We start from the raw sequence: 20,490 nt of genomic DNA, 5'->3' as shown, positions 1-20,490 counted from the left end.
CAGGGCCTATCGCAGTGTTGTTAGGACTGAGGAAATTAATGTAAGTAATTACACAGTTCCTGGCACACAGGCTGTAAATGTGAGCCTTTCACTCTCTTCTGGGGACGAGCCATGATTGATCCTCATTCTGATGTGTGGATCTTGCCCAGAAGTTAGCAGGTGACCCCCAGCCCTGTCAGTTTGGAGAATAAGTTGAACACACCCCCAGGATGAGATAGAATGATTACTCTCTCTCCTTTCTCCCGTTGACCTCTGGTCATTGGGGAGAGATTACTGGGCCAGGGTCTAGGGTTCAGCGGTCAAGACTTTTGGATGGACCGGGAAGGGCGGATCTAGAGATCGGGCCAGCAAAACACCGGAAATCCTAGATTCGGTCTCCCTGGCCACTCGTTGGTGTGGCCACGGCGGCCTCGGCTTCCGTGGGTGGCACTGGGAGTTTGCTTGCAGGCGGCCACGGCAGGCTTGCGCCAGGTTGCCAAAGCCGGGCCTCCGCGGCGCTCCGCTGGGGCTCGTTAGCGCCGCGGGCTGGCTGTCGCCACAGCGGCCCGCGGGAGCCTGGCGATCTCGTAAACATTAAGTCCCCATGCTCTGACGAGGCCCGGGGGAAGCGGCGGGGTTGAGGGCGGCCGAAGGCTGTGAGCTGGGAGCGCGGTGCCTGGTGGCTCTGTCATCAGGACCCGGGCGCCCGAGGCTTGTGCCTGCCGCCGCGTGGGGGCGCCCGAGTCCACGGAACGAGCCTGTAGGATGAGAGCGAAACTGGAAGACACCCGCGCGCTCAGTTTCCTCCACGATCAAACATCGTTCCCGATTCTTCTCTCTAAGCTTTTAAAATAAACTCGATAAACTTGGAACCAGGTGGGGGCTGATGGAGCTGTAGGGAAAGCTGATGTTGGGTGAACATGCCGGGGCACCTCACTTTTCCAGCTTTATTACTTGGCAGCAGGCTGTGTTTCTCAATGCTCAGCTGTGTTCTAGCTTAAATCCAGTTAATCTTTCTCTTCTCCTTACCAAGGGAAAATTAAAATTAGGATGTCAAAAGATCATATATTAGGGTGTGGAGGCACGTACTTGCAATGCAAGCTCTAGAGGTGGAGGTAGATCAGAAGTTCAAAGTCAACCCTGACTACACAGCAAGTTTGATACTAGCCCGGGATACAGGAGATCTGGCATCAATAAACAAGCAAAAACAAACCAAAACCAACCAACTAAATGACCCCCACCGCTGACAAAACAACAACCAAATCAACAAGAAACAAAAGCCCAACCTCTACACCCCCTTCTCCCCCCCACCTTCCCTCCTCCAGTCTTTAAACCTGTATTTGGCATTGTTAGCCTCATCAGACAGGCCTACTTGGGATGGTCATGACTCTGAAAAGGGGCTCAGTTCTCTGGAACTCACTTGCTAGGATCAACACTCATAGGGCAGTGCTTGGTGTGTCTTTCTGTTCTCTACAGTGCAGGGTGTGGATCTACCGCAGAGTTGTCCCTCTCCCCCCAGTTTGGTGTCTCTGTCCCTTCGGACCAGAAAGCAATAGTGCTACAAGCTAATCTCAAATCTGAAGTCTACCATGCAGGGATTTCAATGTCTGTGCTTCTGTCAGACTGGGTTGGGGAGGGATAATGTCTGTTTGAGGCTAGTACCTCATCTACTCTGCTGGCCACGATAAACCCAGTGGCTCACTATTCATTCATCTCTCACAGTTTTGGAGGCTGAGTATTTCAAGACTTTGGGTGCTGGCAGATTAAATGCCTGGTGAGGGCCCTATTCTGAGTTTGCAGAAAAAGAGGAAGTTACTGGTCTGTGGGAACAGTAGAAGTGAGACTCAGGTATTTATTGTGGAGTTGGGCAAGGCTCCTTTCCTGAGCCACCAGCTCCAGTTGCCTGACTTCAGTTTACTGGAGGCAGGTATCAGGCTGCTCACAGGTCAAGGGCAGTAAGCCTTTATTGATCTGGAGATGGGGTAGAATAATGCTTGCTAATTTCTCTTTGCTCATGGGCACAGTGGAGGTGCTTTCCTTCCTGGGTACAATCTGGCCTGAGGGTTTGCAGGCTTACAGTTCCAACTGAAACCAGGACTGCTGAGCAGTTAATTATCATGTACAGGTATCTTAGCCTCAGGTTTGGTATGGGCCATATGATCAAACTGTATGTCCTTCAGTTGCCAATAAACACATACGAAGCTCGAAACAGCAAACAGATTAAGATAACTCTAAATTACAATTTTGGAAAAAAGTTCTCTTTCGGTTTTTCAAGACAGGGTTTCTCTGTGTAGTTCTGGCTATCCTGGAATTTAATTTGTAGACCAGGCTGGTCTTGAACACAGAGATTCACCTGCCTCTGACTCCTGAGGGCTGGAATTAAATGTGCGTGCTATCATTCTCATCTGGGAAAATAAACATTTTAAGTGATTGACATGTCTACAGGCAGAGTTGAGCAGGATCTGACTCAAGTGTTAAGACAGCACAGGGACAGACACAGTATAAAGACAGAAGTGTCCAGCTTTTATCTGCCTCAGTTATCCATCAGATGCCTACCGGCTGCAGTGAAGGGTCAGAGAAACCGGGAAACTGTTATAGACCCCTCACTGAGGTCTTATCTATAGTTCAGCTGTCGCTACCTGGAATCAGGGTTAATTAAGAGCAGATGTGATTTTGCTCTGACAGAGTGTCTGACATTAGAGTTGATTTGGATGATTTACAAAGGACATTTCACCGGATGTGGTTTTCTCCCGGTCTCACTTTTCTTTGTCCTTTGTGTAGCCATTTTGAGCCTGGCTAGTTTTAGCTCAATCTGGACATAGGGCTTGGCAATCTGGCCCTGTAACCTTGTCTTTTATTTAAAAACCAAGACTTTAATCCAGTGAAGGTTAAGGGTCCTGAGTTCTTTGCCCTTTGGTGTTCCTACCGATGGGAGCAGGGTAGGGAACCTTTGCTGCTATGCAAAGCCCTCTTTCCATTCATTACCTTTGGTTCTTCAAAAATACTGTTATTTTTCTGAGCTGTTTCCAATTTCCTTTTGAATGTGCTGGCCAGCCTCAGGGTGTGGGATGCTGATTTACAGAGGAACTCGACTCTGTCTTTTTAACGTATCTCTGTCATCCTCAGATCACTCTTACGGGTGCCTGTGGCCACTCTCTCCTCCACTGTGCACTGTGTGTGTCATCCGTGTGGTACAAGCACAACTTGCTTGACAATGGGGCTGTGTGTCAAGACATTTCTCTTTAAGGGGGTTTCACTGCTGTGTGAATATTGCAGTGTACTTACGGAAGCTTAGGTGGTTGGTATAGTCGGGTGTACCCCAGCTGTATCTCTTACTGCTCCAAGGCCATGCTGAGCAGAGTGTGGTATGAAGTCATGCACTGGAGAAACCCAGATGCAACCCAGAGTTACGCTAAAGCCTGGGCTTCTGTAGGTGTGATGGTGAGTACTGCTTAAATTAGTTCCTTCTATCAGGAGTTCCCTGAAATTAATGTAAGATTACTGGGGTCAGGGCACGTCTGAATTCCAGGGCTTCTATGGAATCTTGGATAGGAGGCGGAGGCAGGACAGTTTCTGAAGGCTTCTGTGCTGGCTAGTCCAGTGTACGTAGCAAATGAGAGACCTTGTTTCAAGCAAGGTGGAAGGCAAAGATTGATAGCCAAGGTTGTCCTTGACCTTCACACAAGGCTGTGGCCACACCTTGACCTCCACTCATACTGTAGCCACACATGACTACATACACATGTTTAAAAGCATATTGTATTTAATACGTAAGCCTCCTTTGCTATACCTGGCACAACTCTCTATACCACCTCCATGACCTGAGTCCTGCTGGGCTGTGGGTGCCTCTGCATTCTGGAAGCTGGCAGGCTGAGGTCCCTGTTTCCCTTGGCCAGTTCCTGCCACAGCTAATTTCCCCGTGGCCTGTCCTGGCACAGAGCCTTCCCTGGCAGAGCAGGCTTGTGTGAGGAGAGACCGTGTGCCTCTATTCCTGGCACTCCTCCAGGACCCTTCCTGGTGGCACACTACCTGGGTATTATGATTATGCAGTACTTCCTGCATGTGACTGCATGTGTTAGGCTTTTATCCAACTGACAGCTCAGTTTCATTAGCTCAGGATCTCGTAAGAGTAGTGGGCTGTACTCCTTATCATAGGATGCACTCGGCAGCAGGACTGTTGGTTCCTATAATCTTATGGGACCACTGTTGTGTGTGTGGTCTGGTGTTGAGTGAAATGTTGTTATATAGCACATGGCTGTGTGCTGATGATCTCTCCTGGACAGAGGGAGGAGCCGGAAGCAGGGGGAATTCCATTCTATCCACTTGGTCTTTCAAGTGGCCAAATTGGCAGGCTTATTACCTTTCTCATTTCCTGCAGAGAGGGTTGTGAGTGTCAAACCTAGCTCCCAGGGGGCTCCCAAGGCTTCCACGCACTTCTCTCACAGGTGGCCCATGAGGAGAGCAGCAAACTGCTCCCTTCTTGCATTTCCTCCTCTCTGCCTAGCACAAGCTCTCCACACCGCTCCTGGGAGCTGAGTCCTGTTGGGACCATCGCTGCCTCTACACTCTGGCAGCTGGCAGGCTGAGGTCCCTGCTTCCATTGATCAGTTCCTGCCACAGCTAATATCTCTGCGGCTTGTTCTGGCACTGTGCCTTCTCTGGCAGAGCAGGCAACACATGAAAAGACTGTTTTGGGAAGGCTGGCTTCCATCCCTGGCATTTCCCTAGAGTCTTTCCTAGGTTGGCTCCGTACCTGGCAGAATTCTCCCAGGAGCCTGCAGCACCACAGCCCATTCCTGTGCGCACCATTCCCTGCTTCTGGTAGGGAGTCTACAGTTATAACTTCACATATGGGTCTTGCCAACCCTTTGATGCCAGGAGTCTTTTTCCTACTTTCCCTCAATATTATAGCCTGCTTTCTCAGAATCCCCATTGCTATGGTCTCCCCAAATGCTATCTGAGACTCCTGTGGTAACTCTAGCAGGGAATATCCCTTCTGCCAACCCTGGAAGAACATGAGAACAGTAGAGAGTAGAAGCTTGAATGGCCTGTTACAGACTGAGTCTCCACAGCTTGTGGAAGTGCCCTGCAGATACTGGAATAGGGAGAGCCTGAACTAAGGCAGACAGTGTGGAGAGTCCAGGTTTCCTCTCGCTAGGTGGGTCTCCCTTGGCAAAGCCATATATGCATGTCTCACCTTTGTTCTTCCAAAGGTTAGTTATTCAGACAAGGATTCATTGTGAGGTTCAGCATCCACAAATGGCATAAGAGAGAGTCACCATTAATGTCAGGGGTAAAACAAAGAAGCTGTCTTGGCCAAAGATGCTTGGTAGCCCACTCTGGGTCGTCGTTCACTCTTGGTCTTGCCAAACTCCCCCCGTTTGTGTTCCGTTGTGCATACTGGAGATTATCCTTTCTTTTTCACAGTAGGGAAGTGTGCTCTGATTGAGAAGGCAGAGAAAGCAGAGGTAGGTGTGTGAGAGTCACCGGAGCACCTCCAGAACTCAGTAGAGTTTCTGATTCAGTGGTTTAGGACTCCGATTTGTTGGTATTTTCTAAAGTTCTCATTGAGTGCTTCATGTCTGAGGACAGTACACTGAAGAGGTTCAAAGTGGTTAATAATTTGGAAATATTTGCCATGCAAGGAGTTCCTTAATCAGGAGACATACAGTATAACACAGCCGATGGCTTTGTAGACGTTGCCCCTGCACCATTATAAACTGGCACAGGGGTTTTCATTGTTTATTATCCTTATTACAATAATTTCAACTCCCAATTTGTATTGTTCTCTTAATGATATCATTAATCGTATCATGCAGTAAAAGTAAAACTAGATTTATGGAATTTTAGTGTTTTTATGCTGAAATCGCAGGCCCGCGCCATCATGTCTGTGCATGAGTTCTTTTGAGCAGAGGAGGTGAACAATGGAAAGAGTCCCAGGCAGAAACACAGTTTTTTTAAACCTCTGTAATTATTAATTTATTAGTATCATCCAGGACTCGTGTTCAGTATTCCTCCTCAAATTACATTAGCAACGCAAATGTAAAGAAACCAAGTCAAAATTATATAACAGCACTCCATCACAAAAGCGTGTGAAATTACAAGAGTGCTATTTTAAAACACTGGCACTTTAAGAGAACGATAATCTCAAAAACCCCACAAAATTTCCAAGTTGTTCCCTAAACTAAGCAGATTAAACATGATTAATGAATGAGTTTGGGCTTTATAAAGAAAAAGCCAATGGATTGGACAACTGGCACTAACGTGCAAAGTTATCCTCTTTCCTTGTATCTGATTTATAAAGGGACAAACCACAATATAGGAGAATATACCCTTCATATTAAATGGGGCACAATTTTAAAAGCTGACTCAACTAATTAAAAATACTTTTAAACTGTCAAGTTTCCCGAGCAATCCGTATTTAGATAGAAGGGTGAAGGCATTACAGCCAGCATTCTTGTGATAACCTTCACTGGGACCAAGGTCAACAAATAGTACGGCAGTCTTGCATTTTAAGCTTACACTTTTGGGGATACATTCTCAGGTCTTCTTTAGCAGAGGAAACTGCAAAATATAACGGCCATTACACAGTAATGGCGGTTAAAGGAGAGTCCTCGTGTATGGATTAGAACATACTTTTTTTATCAGTCCTTCAAGGACAGATTTTCAGATCGCTTGATTCTAATAATCCCACGGTGTGATAGAATTGATCACTCCTTGCTTTGCCAAGTAGGTTATATAATATCTCTTATCCAACTGATCACAATTTAGGAGATTCTTCAACTATGGATGAAAATGTTACGCCTACCACAATGGCAGGGTCTGTGGACAAGAGCTTTCTTCCAGCTAACTATATGAAAAGACACACACTGTAATAATCCGTGTGACCCAAATGGGCAAAAGCAAAAGACTAGCTTCCCCTCGAGAAGAAAACTTCAGACCTATGAAAAGGACAACGATACTAATAAAAAAAATTGTACTTACTTAGAAGCATTCAGAATGTCAACAAAACAACCACATTTTTTTTTTTTTTGCAATTAGAGTGGCATTCAGTTAACAGAACAACAATTACTTCATATAAGTTGCATCAGAGACAACAGAAGATGAAAAAAATAAAACCCAAAAATAAAACCAAAAGAAAAAACCAAAAAAACAAAACAAAACAAATCCCAAAACCAAACTACTGTCCCCATATATAACTAATTTGTGCTGTGCACCAACAAGAACCTGCTTTAAATTTCCATGCCAATTTACAACCCCCAGACTGTACCAGGCAAGGTTAGTGGCTATTGAAAATACCACCAGGACAGAGCTATCTAAAAACACATTTGATAGTGTGTTAACTATACAAAAAAAGAGACACTGTACAATTTAAAAACAAATCTTACACAGCCTTACATTTCATTTTTTTTTCTTTAAGGGGTGAGTTGTGTACAGGGGATTAAATACTTTATAGACAAGAAAAATAACTGCGCTAGAACCAACTTATTCATCATTATCTTCTTCTTGTTCTTCTTGTACTTCTTGTTCTTGTTCTTGTTCTTGTTCTTGTTCTTGTTCTTGTTCTTGTTCTTCTTGTTCTTCTTGTTCTTCTTGTTCTTGTTGTTGTTGTTGTTCTTCTTCTTCCTCTTCCTCTTCTTCCTCTTCTTCCTCATCTTCCTCTTTTTTCTTTTTCTTACTCTTTTCAGCCTTGATCACCCCCTTTTTGCTGCATCAGGTTTTCCTTTAGCTCTGTAGGCAGCAATATCCTTCTTGTACTTCACCTTCAGCTTGGCAGCCTTCCTCTCATAGGGCTGCTTGTCATCTGCTGCAGTGTTGTTCCACATCTTTCCTAGTTTCTTTGCAACATCACCAATGGATAAGCCAGGATGCTCACCTTTGATTTTGGGGCGGTACTCAGAACAGAATAAGAAGAAGGCCGAAGGAGGCCTCTTGGGTGCATTGGGTCCTTGAACTTCTTTTTGGTCTCCCCTTTGGGTGGGGGGAATGTAGGTTTTCATTTCTCTTTCATAATGAGCCTTGTCAGCCTTTGCCATATCTTCAAATTTCCCCTTTTCTTTAGCAGACATGGTCTTCCACCTCTCTGAGCACTTCTTGGAGAACTCTGAGAAGTTGACAGAAGCATCTGGGTGCTTCTTCTTGTGCTCCTCTCAGCAGGTTTGCACAAAGAATGCATATGAGGACATTTTGCCTCTCGGCTTCTTAGGATCTCCCATGTTTAGTTGATTTTCCTCCTTGAGGCACAGAGTCGCCCAGTGCCCGTCTGGCTCTTGATTGCCCCAGTGCTGTCTCTATGGAGCTCAATGTACTGCATGCAATGACTGTGAGAGTGGGAGCCAGACGCAGCCTCAGAAATACAGTTTTACTTAGTTTACGTATTCAAATGCTGGCTCTAAGGAAGCTGTGTGGAGCTGTGATTGCCAAAACTTATGTCGGAGAATGACTCTGAGGGTCTCAATTGCAACAGCATGGCTATCCAGATGTGATGGCATCTGGATGAACATCTGGTATGGTTTCTTTGTCCTAATGTCCACAGTGGTCTTAGATATTATTCTAGTTTTCATTTCCTGTGTGCTAATCCTCTGTGCCATCTTCTGCATGCTTTCCCAAGATGCTCGCCGCAAGGCTCTCAACACTTGTGGCTTCCATGTCTACATCATCATTCTCTTCTATGTTCCTGGCATCTTTACCCCACTTACTCAGGGATTTGGACACCACATTGTCCATCATGGCCATGTCCTTCTGGGCAATGTCTGTATTCTGACTTCACCGATGCTGAAGCCTATCATTTATGGGGTCAAGATGAAACAGATCTGGGGTCAGGTGGTTCATGTATTGCTTTCAAGGCAAAAGTGACTAATGTTGAAGCAGAATTTTTCTTTTTTTCTGATACGAGGGGAATTCCAGTGTGAGCATCAGGAAGCAAATGAGCTCAGGTGTTGATATTTCTAGATGAATTTCATCCATGGAGAACGGGCACTTGCTCCTTCCAAAGCCTATCCTTGGTCACAAAACAGCAATGTCTTTGGGGGCTTTCTCAGTTTGCTTGTTTTGCTTGTAGGGGGAGAAGCACACCAGACTGTCTTGCTAAGTCTCTCTTACCCCCACCCCCCCCATAACCTTGATTAGAGAATCAGGTGAGGTGTAGCCATGGCAGAAGCCTCCCTGGTCCTTGTAGTGTGTTCTGTGCTCTGAATAACTTCAATCTGAGGAATCACAGATGTCTTTCTCTGTGTCCTTTGTGTCTCCAGGATCACCACCATTCTCTGTGTGTCCTTATTTTTCCAATAAAAAGGAAAACAAATGAAAAAGAACACTTGGATCTGTGTCTGCTTACCACCATGAGCACATTTCAACCTTTCTGTTACCTGGGAATGACCTTTCATGGTTTGTTCTCCTTCCGACCCCAATTTTACTTTTTTCCTAACCTGTTTTAGCTTTTGACACACATTTCATTGGGCTTGCATTTGGCAGGGTCACAGTGATTTTTTTTTTCTTTTTTTGAAAATTAACTGTGTGTTTGTTTCAATTTGAATATAACATATAGGAGAGGATCAGAGAGCTGTTTTTTTTTTTTTTTTCCTTTTGGAAATGTTCTCTCTCATGTAGATTAGGCTAGACTTTCACCCCCAGTGTAGCCAAGGTTGGCTTTGAACTTCTGATCCTCCAACCTCTGCCTCCCAAGTACTAGGAGTATAGACATGGATCACAATACTCTGCAATTTCCATCAGAACCATAGAGGTAAGCCAGAACTGCCCAGGGCAAACCAGGGCACCCTGCTACTCAGCTACAGATCACAACAGGACACAGCTGGACTCATGCCATTTTCTCATACTTGCTTCTGAGCATGACTTAAAGATGTCAAGACATGAAAGCACAATAAGAAAGATGTTCAGTAAAATATTGTAGTTGACAAATAATTGTATTATATTTATTGTATAAAACATAGCATTTAAGATATCTAGACTAGCTAAAATGAGATAATTAAAAATGCATTACTTCACTCTGATGGTGTACTGGCTAGTTTTATGTCAACTTGACACAAGCTGGAGTTATCACAGAGAAAGGAGCTTCAGTTGGGGACGTGCCTCCACGAGATCCAGCTGTAAGGCATTTTCTCAATTAGTGATCAAGGGGGGAAAGGCCCCTTTTGAGTGGTACCATCTCTGGGCTGGTAATCTTGGGTTCTATAAGAAAGCAAGCTGACCAAGCCAGGAAGCAAGCCAGTAAGGAACATCCCTCCATGGCCTCTGCATCAGCTCCTGCTTCCTGACCTGTTTGAGTTCCAGTCCTGCATCCTTTGGTGAACAACAGCAATGTGGAAAGTGTAACTGGACAAACCCTTTCCTCTCCAACTTGCTTCTTGGTCATGATGTTTGTGCAGGAATAGAAACCCTGACTAAGACAGATGCCTAATTCTGATCATCAATTTTATATCATTAACCCTGAGTGAGGTAACCCAGACACAAAGAACACACATGGTAGGTACTCACTGGTAAGTGGATATTAGTCCAAAAGCTCAGAATACCCAAGATACAATTCACAGGCCTATGCATTATGGAGCTATATGGAGCTTAGAAGAAAGGAAGACCAGGGTGTGGATGCTTCAGTCCTGTACTGAGGGTGGAACAGGATGATTGCAGGTAGAGGGAGAGGGGGACCTGGGAGGGAGAGAGGAGGAGGAGGAGGAAATAAGGGGGCAGTATCAGGTACTGGAAGGGATGTAAGAGAGGTACAGAGGGTCAGGAAATTGAACAAAAATATGTAGCAAAGGGGATGAGGAACTGGGGATAGCCACTGGAGGGTCCCAGATAATAGGGAAATGTGAAGCTTTCAGGATACAATGGGGATGACTTTAGCTGAAATGCACAGAGAAATGGGGAGACAGAACTTGTAGAGGTCACCTCCAGTAGATAGGTGTGGCCACCTGGTCGAGGGATGGGGCTACCCACCCATATCAAAGTTTATAACCCAGAAATGTTTCTGTCCAAAGGAAGAACGGGGACAAAAAAATGAAACAGAGACTGAAGAAAGGAGGAATTGTGGACTGACCCACCTTGGGATTCATCATGTCTGCACACACCAAACTCAACACTGTTGCCGTGGTCAAGAGGTGCTTGCTGATAGAAACCTGGTGTGGTGTTTCCATGAGAGGTCCAGACAGCAACTGAACAATGCAGATGTGGAAGCTTGGAGCCAACCATCAGACTGAACTCAGGGAACCTAGTGAGGGAGCTGACAGAAGGACTGGAGGAGTGGAGGGGGATTGTAACCCTATTGGAACAACAACATATGCTGATATGACTACCCAGTTCTCCCAAAGTCTAGACCATCAACAAAGGAGTGTAACTGGAGGGATCCATGGCTCCAGATACATATGCAGCAGAGGATGGCCTTGCCTGACAGCAATGGTAGGGGAGGCTATTGGTCCTGAGGAGGTTTGTTGCCCCAACGTAGGGGGATGCTAGAGCAGTGGGGCCGGAGAGTGTGGGTGGGTGAGGAGTGCTATCATACAGGCAAAGGGAAGGGGTAACCTGGAAGTGGGATATCATTTGAGATATAAATGAATGAAATAATCAATAAAAAATGCCTAGAGAACTTTGCAGTGCCCTCTGGTGTGTCTGAGATGGTGTTTCCCTAGATATATCATTATTACAGCACATTGTGGGCAGAGAAGATTGCTTGGTGCATAAAGCACTTGCCATGAAGATGTGAGGATCTGAGTTTGAATCCCTAGAACCATGTAAAAGCCAGACATAGTAGTGTACACCTCCAGTTTCAGGGCTTCTGGGGTGAGATGTGAGTTAGAGACAGGAGAATACCCAGAAGCTCACAGGCCAGCTGGCCTGGTGTATGAAGCAGCAAACTGCCAAAGAGGGATGTGTCACAAAGTGGAAGATGAGTATAGATGCCCAGGATTGTCCTCTGACCTTTCTAAGTACAGTACAGTAGAAGTGTTCCTACACTCATAAGCATGTATGTGTGCATGTACACCATACACATTGAATACACAGAAGAATAAAAACAAAAAAACATTGTGAGTACAGTTGACAATAGTGTGCTAAATATTTGAAAATTGGAAAGTATATTTTAAGAGTTCTCATCACCAGAAAATGACTAGCTGAAGCAATGCATTCACTAAATAGCTTGATTTGGGGGTTGGAGAGAAAGTTTGGTGGTTAAGAGCACTGGCTATTATTCCAGAGGACCTGTATTTGGTTCTTAGTGACCACATGGCAACTGACAACTATCTGTAACACCAGTTCCAGGGGATCTGATGTCCTCTCCCGGCCTCTGTTTGGATTAGGCACATATGTGGCACATAAATATTAACGGAGACAAAACAACCACATGAATAAAAGAATCAAAAAAATCAAGATATCCTGTTTCGACCATTCCAGAGTATATGTGATTTCAAGACATCATGTTGAACATCATAAATACATAAATTATTAACTGTATAACTTCTTTTGTATTAGGAACAAATAACTGAAGTATCATTGAATTTATGCAGTGTGGAGAGCAATTGCATCACTCTGAAAGAGGAGGATTCAGGTGGCACATAAGGCCTCAGTCCAAGTCTCACTCATCCATCAAGGCAGATGTTCCTGAGACCGATCAGCAAGGATAAAGACACAGAAGTAGCAAAGAGCACTGCCCATTGTGGCAGGAGAATGGTGGTCTATTTGAGGAACAGATACAATGGGAAGTGTTGCTGGAAACAACAAGCCTTCAAGAGTTCTCATTAGCAGCAAATGATCAGTTGGGAGCAACAAATGTGTTAAAGAGCTAGAGTTAACCATTCCAGGGTGTATGCATACTTGAAGACATCATGTTGTAGATGATTAATATATGATTATTTCTAGTGCCTCAGTTACCAAGCCAAGGAAGAAATTCTTGAGAAAAATTTTCCTGAAGTTGAATAGTCAGGGGTTTCCAAATCGCATTTCTTAGCCTTATCTAACACCATTCACATATTCTAAAGCCCTGCTCCCCAACTAGATGTCACATCATCCAAGCCTTCAAAGTTACAACTAGTGACAGACATTATTCTAGTGTTCATTTAAAAATATTTATTTATTTGTTTGTTTGTTCATTTATTCTTTCATAAAACCCTAATTTCACTTCCTACTTCTCTTCCCATCCACTCCTCCTCCATTTTCCTTCAGAAAAGGGCAGACCTCCTAGGGATATTAACCAAATATGACACATCAAGTTGCAATATGACTAGGCATCTCCCCTCAGATTAAGGCTTGACAAGGCAACCCATTTGGAAGAAAAGGGTCCCAAAAGAGTCAGAGACAGCCCCCACTTGTACTGTTAGGAGTTCCACCAAAAGACAAAACTGTAACATATGTGCAGAGGGAGTAGGTCAGTCCCATGCAAGCTCACTGTCTGGCGGTTCAGTCTTGGTAAGCCCCTGTGAGCCCAGGTTAGTTGATTTTCTAGGTTTTCTTGTGGTGCCCTCGATCCCTCCAGCTCCTACAATCCTTCCTGTCCCCTTTCCGCAGGATTCCCTGAGTTCCATCTGAAGTTTGGCTGTGGGTGTCTGCATATGTTTCCATGAGTTGTTGGAGGAAGCCTCTCTGATGATGACTGGGCCAGGCACTATTCTATGAGTATAACAGAATAGCATTAGGAATCACTTCATTGAGGGTTTTTGTTGTTGTTGTTGTTGATGATGTTTTGTGGCCAGTCTTGCTGGGTTCTGTCCTAGATCTCTGGGCCATTGCTCTCCAGGCAGTGTCAGGGGTGGGCTCCCTCTAGTGGCATGGGTCTCAAGCTGGACCAGTCAATGGTTGGACACTCCCACAATTTCTGTACCACCTTTATCCTGGAAAATCTTGCAGCAGGGCATATTGTAGGCTGAAGGTTTTGTAGTTGGGTTGGTGTCCCAGTCCCTCCACTGGAAGTCTTGCTTGGTTTCAGGAGATGGCCTGTTTAGGTTCTGTATCCTTATTACTGGGAGTCTTAGCTAGGGTCACTTTTGTAGATCCCTGGGAATTTCCATGGCATTAGATTTCTACCTTGTCCCTGAAATGCCTGTGCTCCAATTTCAGTTGTCTCTTGCAGAACTCTCTCCATCCATCCTTCCCCAACTCCCACCGAATCCCTCCTGTTTTGATCTCATCTGTCCCCAATTCACCGTTGATATCTGTTCTATTTCTCCTTCAAAAGGAGATTCCTGGGGACTGCCCCGAACCCTCCCTTTACTTAGTCTTTCTGCATCTTTGGATTGTAGCATGATTATCGTCTAGTTTACAGCTAATATCCACTTATAATTGAGTACATACTGTGTCTTTCTGGGTCTGGATTACTGTTAGGAGTTCCACAAAACGACACAACTATAACATATGTGTTACATTACTCAGGATTACTTTTTTCTAGTTCTATCCATTTGCCTGCAGATTCTTGACACTATTATTTTTTTAACAGCCAAGTAATACCCCATTGTGTAAATATGCCATATTTTCTTTATCCATTCTTCAATTGAGGGATATCTAGGTTGTTTCCAGTTTCTGGCTATTACAAATAAAGCTGCTATGAACATACTTGAGTAAGTGTCTTTGTGGTATAGTGTGGCATATTTTGGGTATATGCGCAGGAATGGTATAGCTGGGTCTTGATGTGGATCTATTCCCAATTTTCTGAGAAATTGCCATATTGGCTTCCAAAGTGGCCATACAAGTTTGCACTCCCACCAGCAGTGGAGGAGGTCCCCTTGCTCCACATCCTCACCAGCATGAGCTGCCACTTGTGTAATTGATCTTCGTGCGACAGGGGTATGATGGAATCTCTGGGTCATGTTGATTTGCATTTCCCTGATGCATAAGGATATTGAACATTTCTTTAAGTGTTTCTTGGCCATTTGAAATCCTTCTGTTGAGAAATATCTGTTTAGATATGTACCCTATGTTTTAAATTGGATTGTTTGGTCTGTTGACATCTAGTTTATAGAGTTCTTTATATATTTTGGAAACTATCCCCCTGTCAGATGTGGCGTTGGCAAAACCCTTTTCCCATTCTGAAGGCCACTGTTTTGTCTTACTGACAGCGTCCTTTGCCTTACAGAAGCCTTTCAGCTTCATGAGGTCTCATTTATTAATTGTTGATCTTAGTGCCTGTGGTGTTCTTTGAAAGTCTGGTAGAATTTTGTGCTAAAATGATCTTCCTCTGGGCTTTTTGTGGTTGGGAGACTTTTAATGATTGCTTCTATTTCCTTAGGAGTTATAGGGCTGTTTAAGTTGTGTACCTGATATTGATTTAATTTTGGTATGTGGCATCTGTCAAAAAATTGTCCATTTCTTTTAGATTTTCAATTTTTGTGGAGTACAGGTTTTTGAAGCATGACCTAATGATTCTCTGATTTCCTTAGTGTCTGTTGTTATATCTCCCTTTTTGTTTCCAATTTTGTTAATTTGGATATTCACTCTCTGCCTTTTAGTTAGTTTGGCTAAGCATTTGTCTATTTTACTGATTTTCTCAAAAAAAAAAAAACCCAAACCCAACAACTCTGTGTTTCATTGATTCTTTGTATTGTTCTCCTTGTTTTTATTTTATTGATTTCAACACTCAGATTCTTTCCTGTGTCTACTCCTCTTGGGTATGTTTGCTTTTTTTTTCCTAATGCTTTCAAGTGCTCCCCCCACCCCGAGATAAAATGTTTTTTAATTGGTTTGGTTTCAGGTAGCTGTGGCTGTCCTGAAACTCACTATGTAGGGTTTAAATTTTTCTCCATTAATTTGTTTATTTATTCACTTTATAGCCTGCTGAAACTCCCCTCCCTCTTCTCCACCTGGTTCCACCCTTATACCCCTTCCTTCCACTCCACCATTAAGTTACTAGTATGAGAACTTTCTACTTTCCTTTTGAAGGCACTTAGTTCTATGAACTTTCCTCTTAGCACTGCTTTCATTTTGTCCCACATGTTTAGATATGTTGTGTGTTAATTTTCATTGAATTCTAAGAAGTCTTTAATTTCTTTATTTCTGCCTTCACCTAGTAGTCCTTCAGTAGAAAGTTATCCCCTTTCTGTGAGTTTGTAGGGTTTTTGTTGTTTCTGGTATACTGAAATCCATCTTTAATTCATGATGGTTTGATAGGATGCAGGGGGTTGTTTCAGTTTTCTTGTATCTGTTGAGACTTGCTTTGTGACAGAGGATGTGGTCAATTTTAGAAAAAGTTCCGTTAGGTGCTGAGAACAAGGTATATTCATTTGTGTTTGGGTGAAATGCTATGGAGATATCTGGTAAGTCTATGTTGTTTGTTAGCTCAAATATTTCTTTTTTTTAGTTTCTGATTGGATGACCTGTTTGTTGGTGAGAGTGGGTTATTAAATCTTCCACTATTAGCGTATGAGGTTCAATGTGTGATTAAGCTTTAGTAAAGCTTCTTTTACAAATGTGGGTACCATTGAATCTGAGGCATAGATGTTAAGAACTGAAAGATAATCTTGGTGGATTTTTCCTTTGATGAGTATAAATGTCCTTCCCCATCTCTTTTGATTAGTTTTGTTTGGAGGTCTATTTTGTTATACCAGCTTGTTTCTTGGGTCAATTGTTTTTGAAAAATCTATTTCCAACCCTTTTCTCTGAGGTAATACCTATTGTTGGCAGTTTTGTGTGTTTCTTGTATGCAGCAGAAGGCTGGATCCTGGTTTCACATCCATTCTGTTAGCCTGTGTCATTTTGTAAGGTAATTGAGTCCATTGATATTGAGAGATGACCAATGGTTGTTAATTCCTGTTATTTTGTTGTTGTTCTTTTTGGTAGTGTGTGCACATGCATGTTTCCCTTCTTTTGGTTTTGCTGGTGTGAGATTATTTCTTTTATGTTTTCATGGGTGTAGTTAGTCTCCTTGGGATGGAGTTTTCCTTTTAGTATCTTTTGTAGGGCTGGGTTTGTGGATAGATGTTATTTAAATATGACTTTGTCATGCAATATCTTGTTTTCTTTATCTATGGTGATTGAAAGTTTAGCTGGGTATAGTAGTCTGAGCTGTAGCAGTCATGTTTTAAGTTTACCCATTTAATTAATCATATTTTTAGTCAATAAATAGTTCATGTAAATACAGAATGATAAACAAATGCCAGGTTTAGGATGTAAAGAAGCAACAAAAAAGACACTTGTCTCACATGCAGAATATAGATTTGAATAAATCAATAAATTCATAAATGACATTAAGGTAGAAGTGGTACTGTGATGGGGCCTAAATGAGGAAGGTAAGAGATTTTGTTTTCTTGAGGGGAAGACAAAATATTATGTGTCTCTCATATACATAATCTAGATTTAAATATACACAACATAACATGTATGTTTCCCATAACTAATTTTATGGCAAGAATGTTAAAACAGAAGGACTATTTGGAGGGAGGGAGAACAGCAAGTTGGAAAGATGAGAGGTGAAGAGAGGGCAGGAAGCACACAGTAGCAAGATCCATGACTTATATGTGTGAGGATAGAATGGAACCTATTCTTTATTTTAACTGAAATTTTGATTGCCAATTTTAAAAAGGAACAAAAAAGTGTTGGGAGCGACCTTGTTTGAACATTTACTGCCTTAAGTGATTGCTGGCATAAAGTCTTGGCCTCTGTGGGAAAATACTAGCCCAGCTGAGTACAAATAGACATAGACCCTTAAGTCAGTGGAGAACAAATAGCTATAAATCTTGTGGATAGGTGCCTAATAACTCATTCTGTTCTGATCTTCATGCTGAACTGTTTACCCAGTCAATATCCTGTTCCTGGAAACAGGTGAATTACTCAGAGACAAAGCGATCCCTCTCTACCCCTTTCCTGCTCCTATGAATATATAACCTGTGTCAGAGAAAAATAAAAATTTGTCAGCTTGAACAGGACCTTTTGTCTTGCTGTTCATTCTTTGTGTTTCTTGTTCCCCATTCTCTTCCAGGTACCCTTCAAGTCCCTGTCCCGCAGGTCAGGACAAAAAAGAAATGGAGAAAACCCTTGTTGTGATAGTTGTCAGCTGCTGTGCCATGATTGGTCTTAGGATCCTCTGTCTCCAACTGTCTCTTGCTCATTTGTCTATCATAAACTTTGTAAGTGGAGGAGAAAAGCAGAGAAAGCTATGCTTACTTAGCTGCACCATCAGATGAAATGAAAAAAAAATCAAAGACTTAAAGGAGACAGCAGTGAAAATAAATGTGTCAGGGGCCAGAGAGATGTCTCAATGCTCAATGGCACCAGTTGCTCTCACAGAGGATCATGGTTTGGTTCCCAGCACCCAAATGGCAGCTCACAAGCATCTGTTAATTCCAGTTCCAGGGTATCCAATGCTCTTTTCTGGACTTCATGGACATCAGTGATGTATGACATACACGAATGCAAAACACCCATACACATAAAAGAAAAATAAGTAAAACAAAATAAATAATTAAAACCAAAAGCAAATACAACTGTGCTGTGAACATTCACAGCTTGCATGTTCTCTTAATGGAGAATGCATACTTTATTCCTCAGACTGCAGAACTTGCATTACCATTCACTCTGAGGGTGAATATTCCTTTAACACAATCCTTGTCATGAAGAATAGAACATCTGAGGCTGCAGAGATAGCTGAGTGGATCAGAACACTTAGTATTCCAACATGAGGACCTAGGATTGGTTCCTATCATCTTTTTAATCACCCGAGTGTGGCCATGAGAGTCTGTAAAAGCAACGCAGTTGGGGAAAGAGATAGGAGAATGATCCAGCCTTGTTGGCTACCAGTTTAAGTGCAGCACCAGTGAGAGACTCCTTTTCTTTTACTTTTTTCTTTTTATATATTTTTTTATTACGTATTTTCCTCAATTACATTTCCAATGCTATCCCAAAAGTCCCCCATACCCTCCCCCCCATTCCCACTTTTTGGCCCTGGCATTCCCCTGTAATGGGGCATATAAAGTTTGCATGTCCAATGGGCCTCTCTTTCCCGTGATGGCCGACTAGGCCATCTTTTGATACATATGCAGCTAGAGTCAAGAGCTCCGGGGTACTGGTTAGTTCATAATGTTGTTGCATCTACAGGGTTGCAGATCTCTTTAGCTCCTTGGATACTTTCTCTAGCTCCTCCTTTGGGGGCCCTGTGATCCATCCAATAGCTGACTGTGAGCATCCACTTATGTGTTTGCTAGGCCCCGGGCTAGTCTCACAAGAGACAGCTATATCAGGGTCCTTTCAGCAAACACTTGCTAGTGTATGCAATGGTGTCATTGTTTGGAGGCTAATTATGGGATGGATCCCTGGATATGGCAGTCTCTAGATGGTCCATCCTTTCAAAGGAACGTGGCAGAAAGCGATAGAGCAGAGCACTTGGCAGCCTCTTCTGGCCTTTGTTCATATATCAGCATGCATGTACATGTGTGCATACACTACACACTCAAACACACACAAAGGGTGAAGAGAGAGGCACACAGAGAAACACACCACACACACACCCAGAGAGAGAGAGACAGAGAGAGAGAGAGAGACAGAGAGACAGACAGAGACAGAGAGACACACAGAGGGACAGAGACAGAAAGAAAGAGACAGAATAAAATCCACAGATCATTGATAAATAATATCAGCTTTTTATTTATGTTGAAAGTTAGGTTTAACATTCATGTAGTTGAACTAGTTGTGAAGGCAGCCATGGAAGGCTTTTGTAGGACACCAGCTTGATAGAAGCCAGAGAGGAAAGAAGAGAAGGGAGAGGTAGGTGCTGGCTTTAGAGATTCAGCAATTTGGGAAGAGGACTAGTTGAGCAGCACAGCTTAGTCCCTGGAGAGCTTGGTGTAAGGCCTTTCCCTCAAGGACTCTCATGAAAGAGGATAAACAGCAGACACCCAGCAAGCTGAATTGCTTCAGACCTCCTGTGTGCTGTGTGTTCCTGAAGTGTCCATGACTGGCTCAGTGATTACATAGATATTTGTAGGTGGACTGACTTTAGAATTAAGGTAAGAACGAGGCTGCTGTTGGGTAACATGGGTAGAGGTGACAGGACTGTAAGAGGCAACAGAATATATCACTATCAATATCAATACCAATATCAATATCAATAAATTTAAAGCTGAAAGCTGTGTTGGTTCCTTGATAGCAGGCACAGAAAGCGATGCTTTGGCAGGGCGGCTGAGAGCACACGGGCAGGAAGGAACTTTGTGAAAGGGGAAGGGAGATGACTGGGGAGATGGAAGAGGTTCTAATAATGAGAACAGGGTTGAGAAAATGTGAAACATTCTGACACCGACTGTAGACTCCCTCTGGATGTGACAACACCTCTGAGTGGTCACAGGACCTAGATACTTGTCCTGGGTTCCATACCGGCAGCCAGGACAACTTGGCAGGTGGAGAGGAAAACTCTCAAGAAGAAAACCATGGGCTGATGAGTAGGAAGATGAATGAAACCAACCAACCAACCAACCAACCAACCAACCAACCAACCAACCAACCAACCAACCAACCAGTTTTATTGAGCATAAGACATATAGCAGTTACTGAGCTAGCAATGTAAACATATGCTCTGGTAGCCTCAGA

The 20,490-nt window shown here is 43.4% G+C and overlaps 1 protein-coding gene and 1 pseudogene across 1 annotated transcript; one reads left to right on the top strand and one right to left on the bottom strand.

Moving 5' to 3' along the window:
- Nucleotides 1-512: 512 nt before the first annotated feature.
- LOC110297995 (high mobility group protein B1 pseudogene) lies at nt 513-8,210 on the bottom strand (annotated as a pseudogene).
- Nucleotides 8,211-8,418: 208 nt separating this feature from the next.
- Nucleotides 8,419-8,835, top strand: LOC147002920 (olfactory receptor 52B4-like). Its single transcript, XM_085842446.1, has one exon. It carries the CDS (start codon nt 8,419-8,421, stop codon nt 8,833-8,835), a length of 417 nt encoding a protein of 138 aa, XP_085698572.1.
- The last annotated feature ends 11,655 nt before the right edge of the window (nt 8,836-20,490 follow it).

This window comes from Mus caroli, unplaced genomic scaffold (assembly GCF_978045245.1).
Source record: "Mus caroli unplaced genomic scaffold, Mus_caroli_1 scaffold_8, whole genome shotgun sequence".
Lineage (NCBI taxonomy): Eukaryota > Metazoa > Chordata > Mammalia > Rodentia > Muridae > Mus > Mus caroli.
This window is presented reverse-complemented; position numbering and strand designations above follow the sequence as displayed.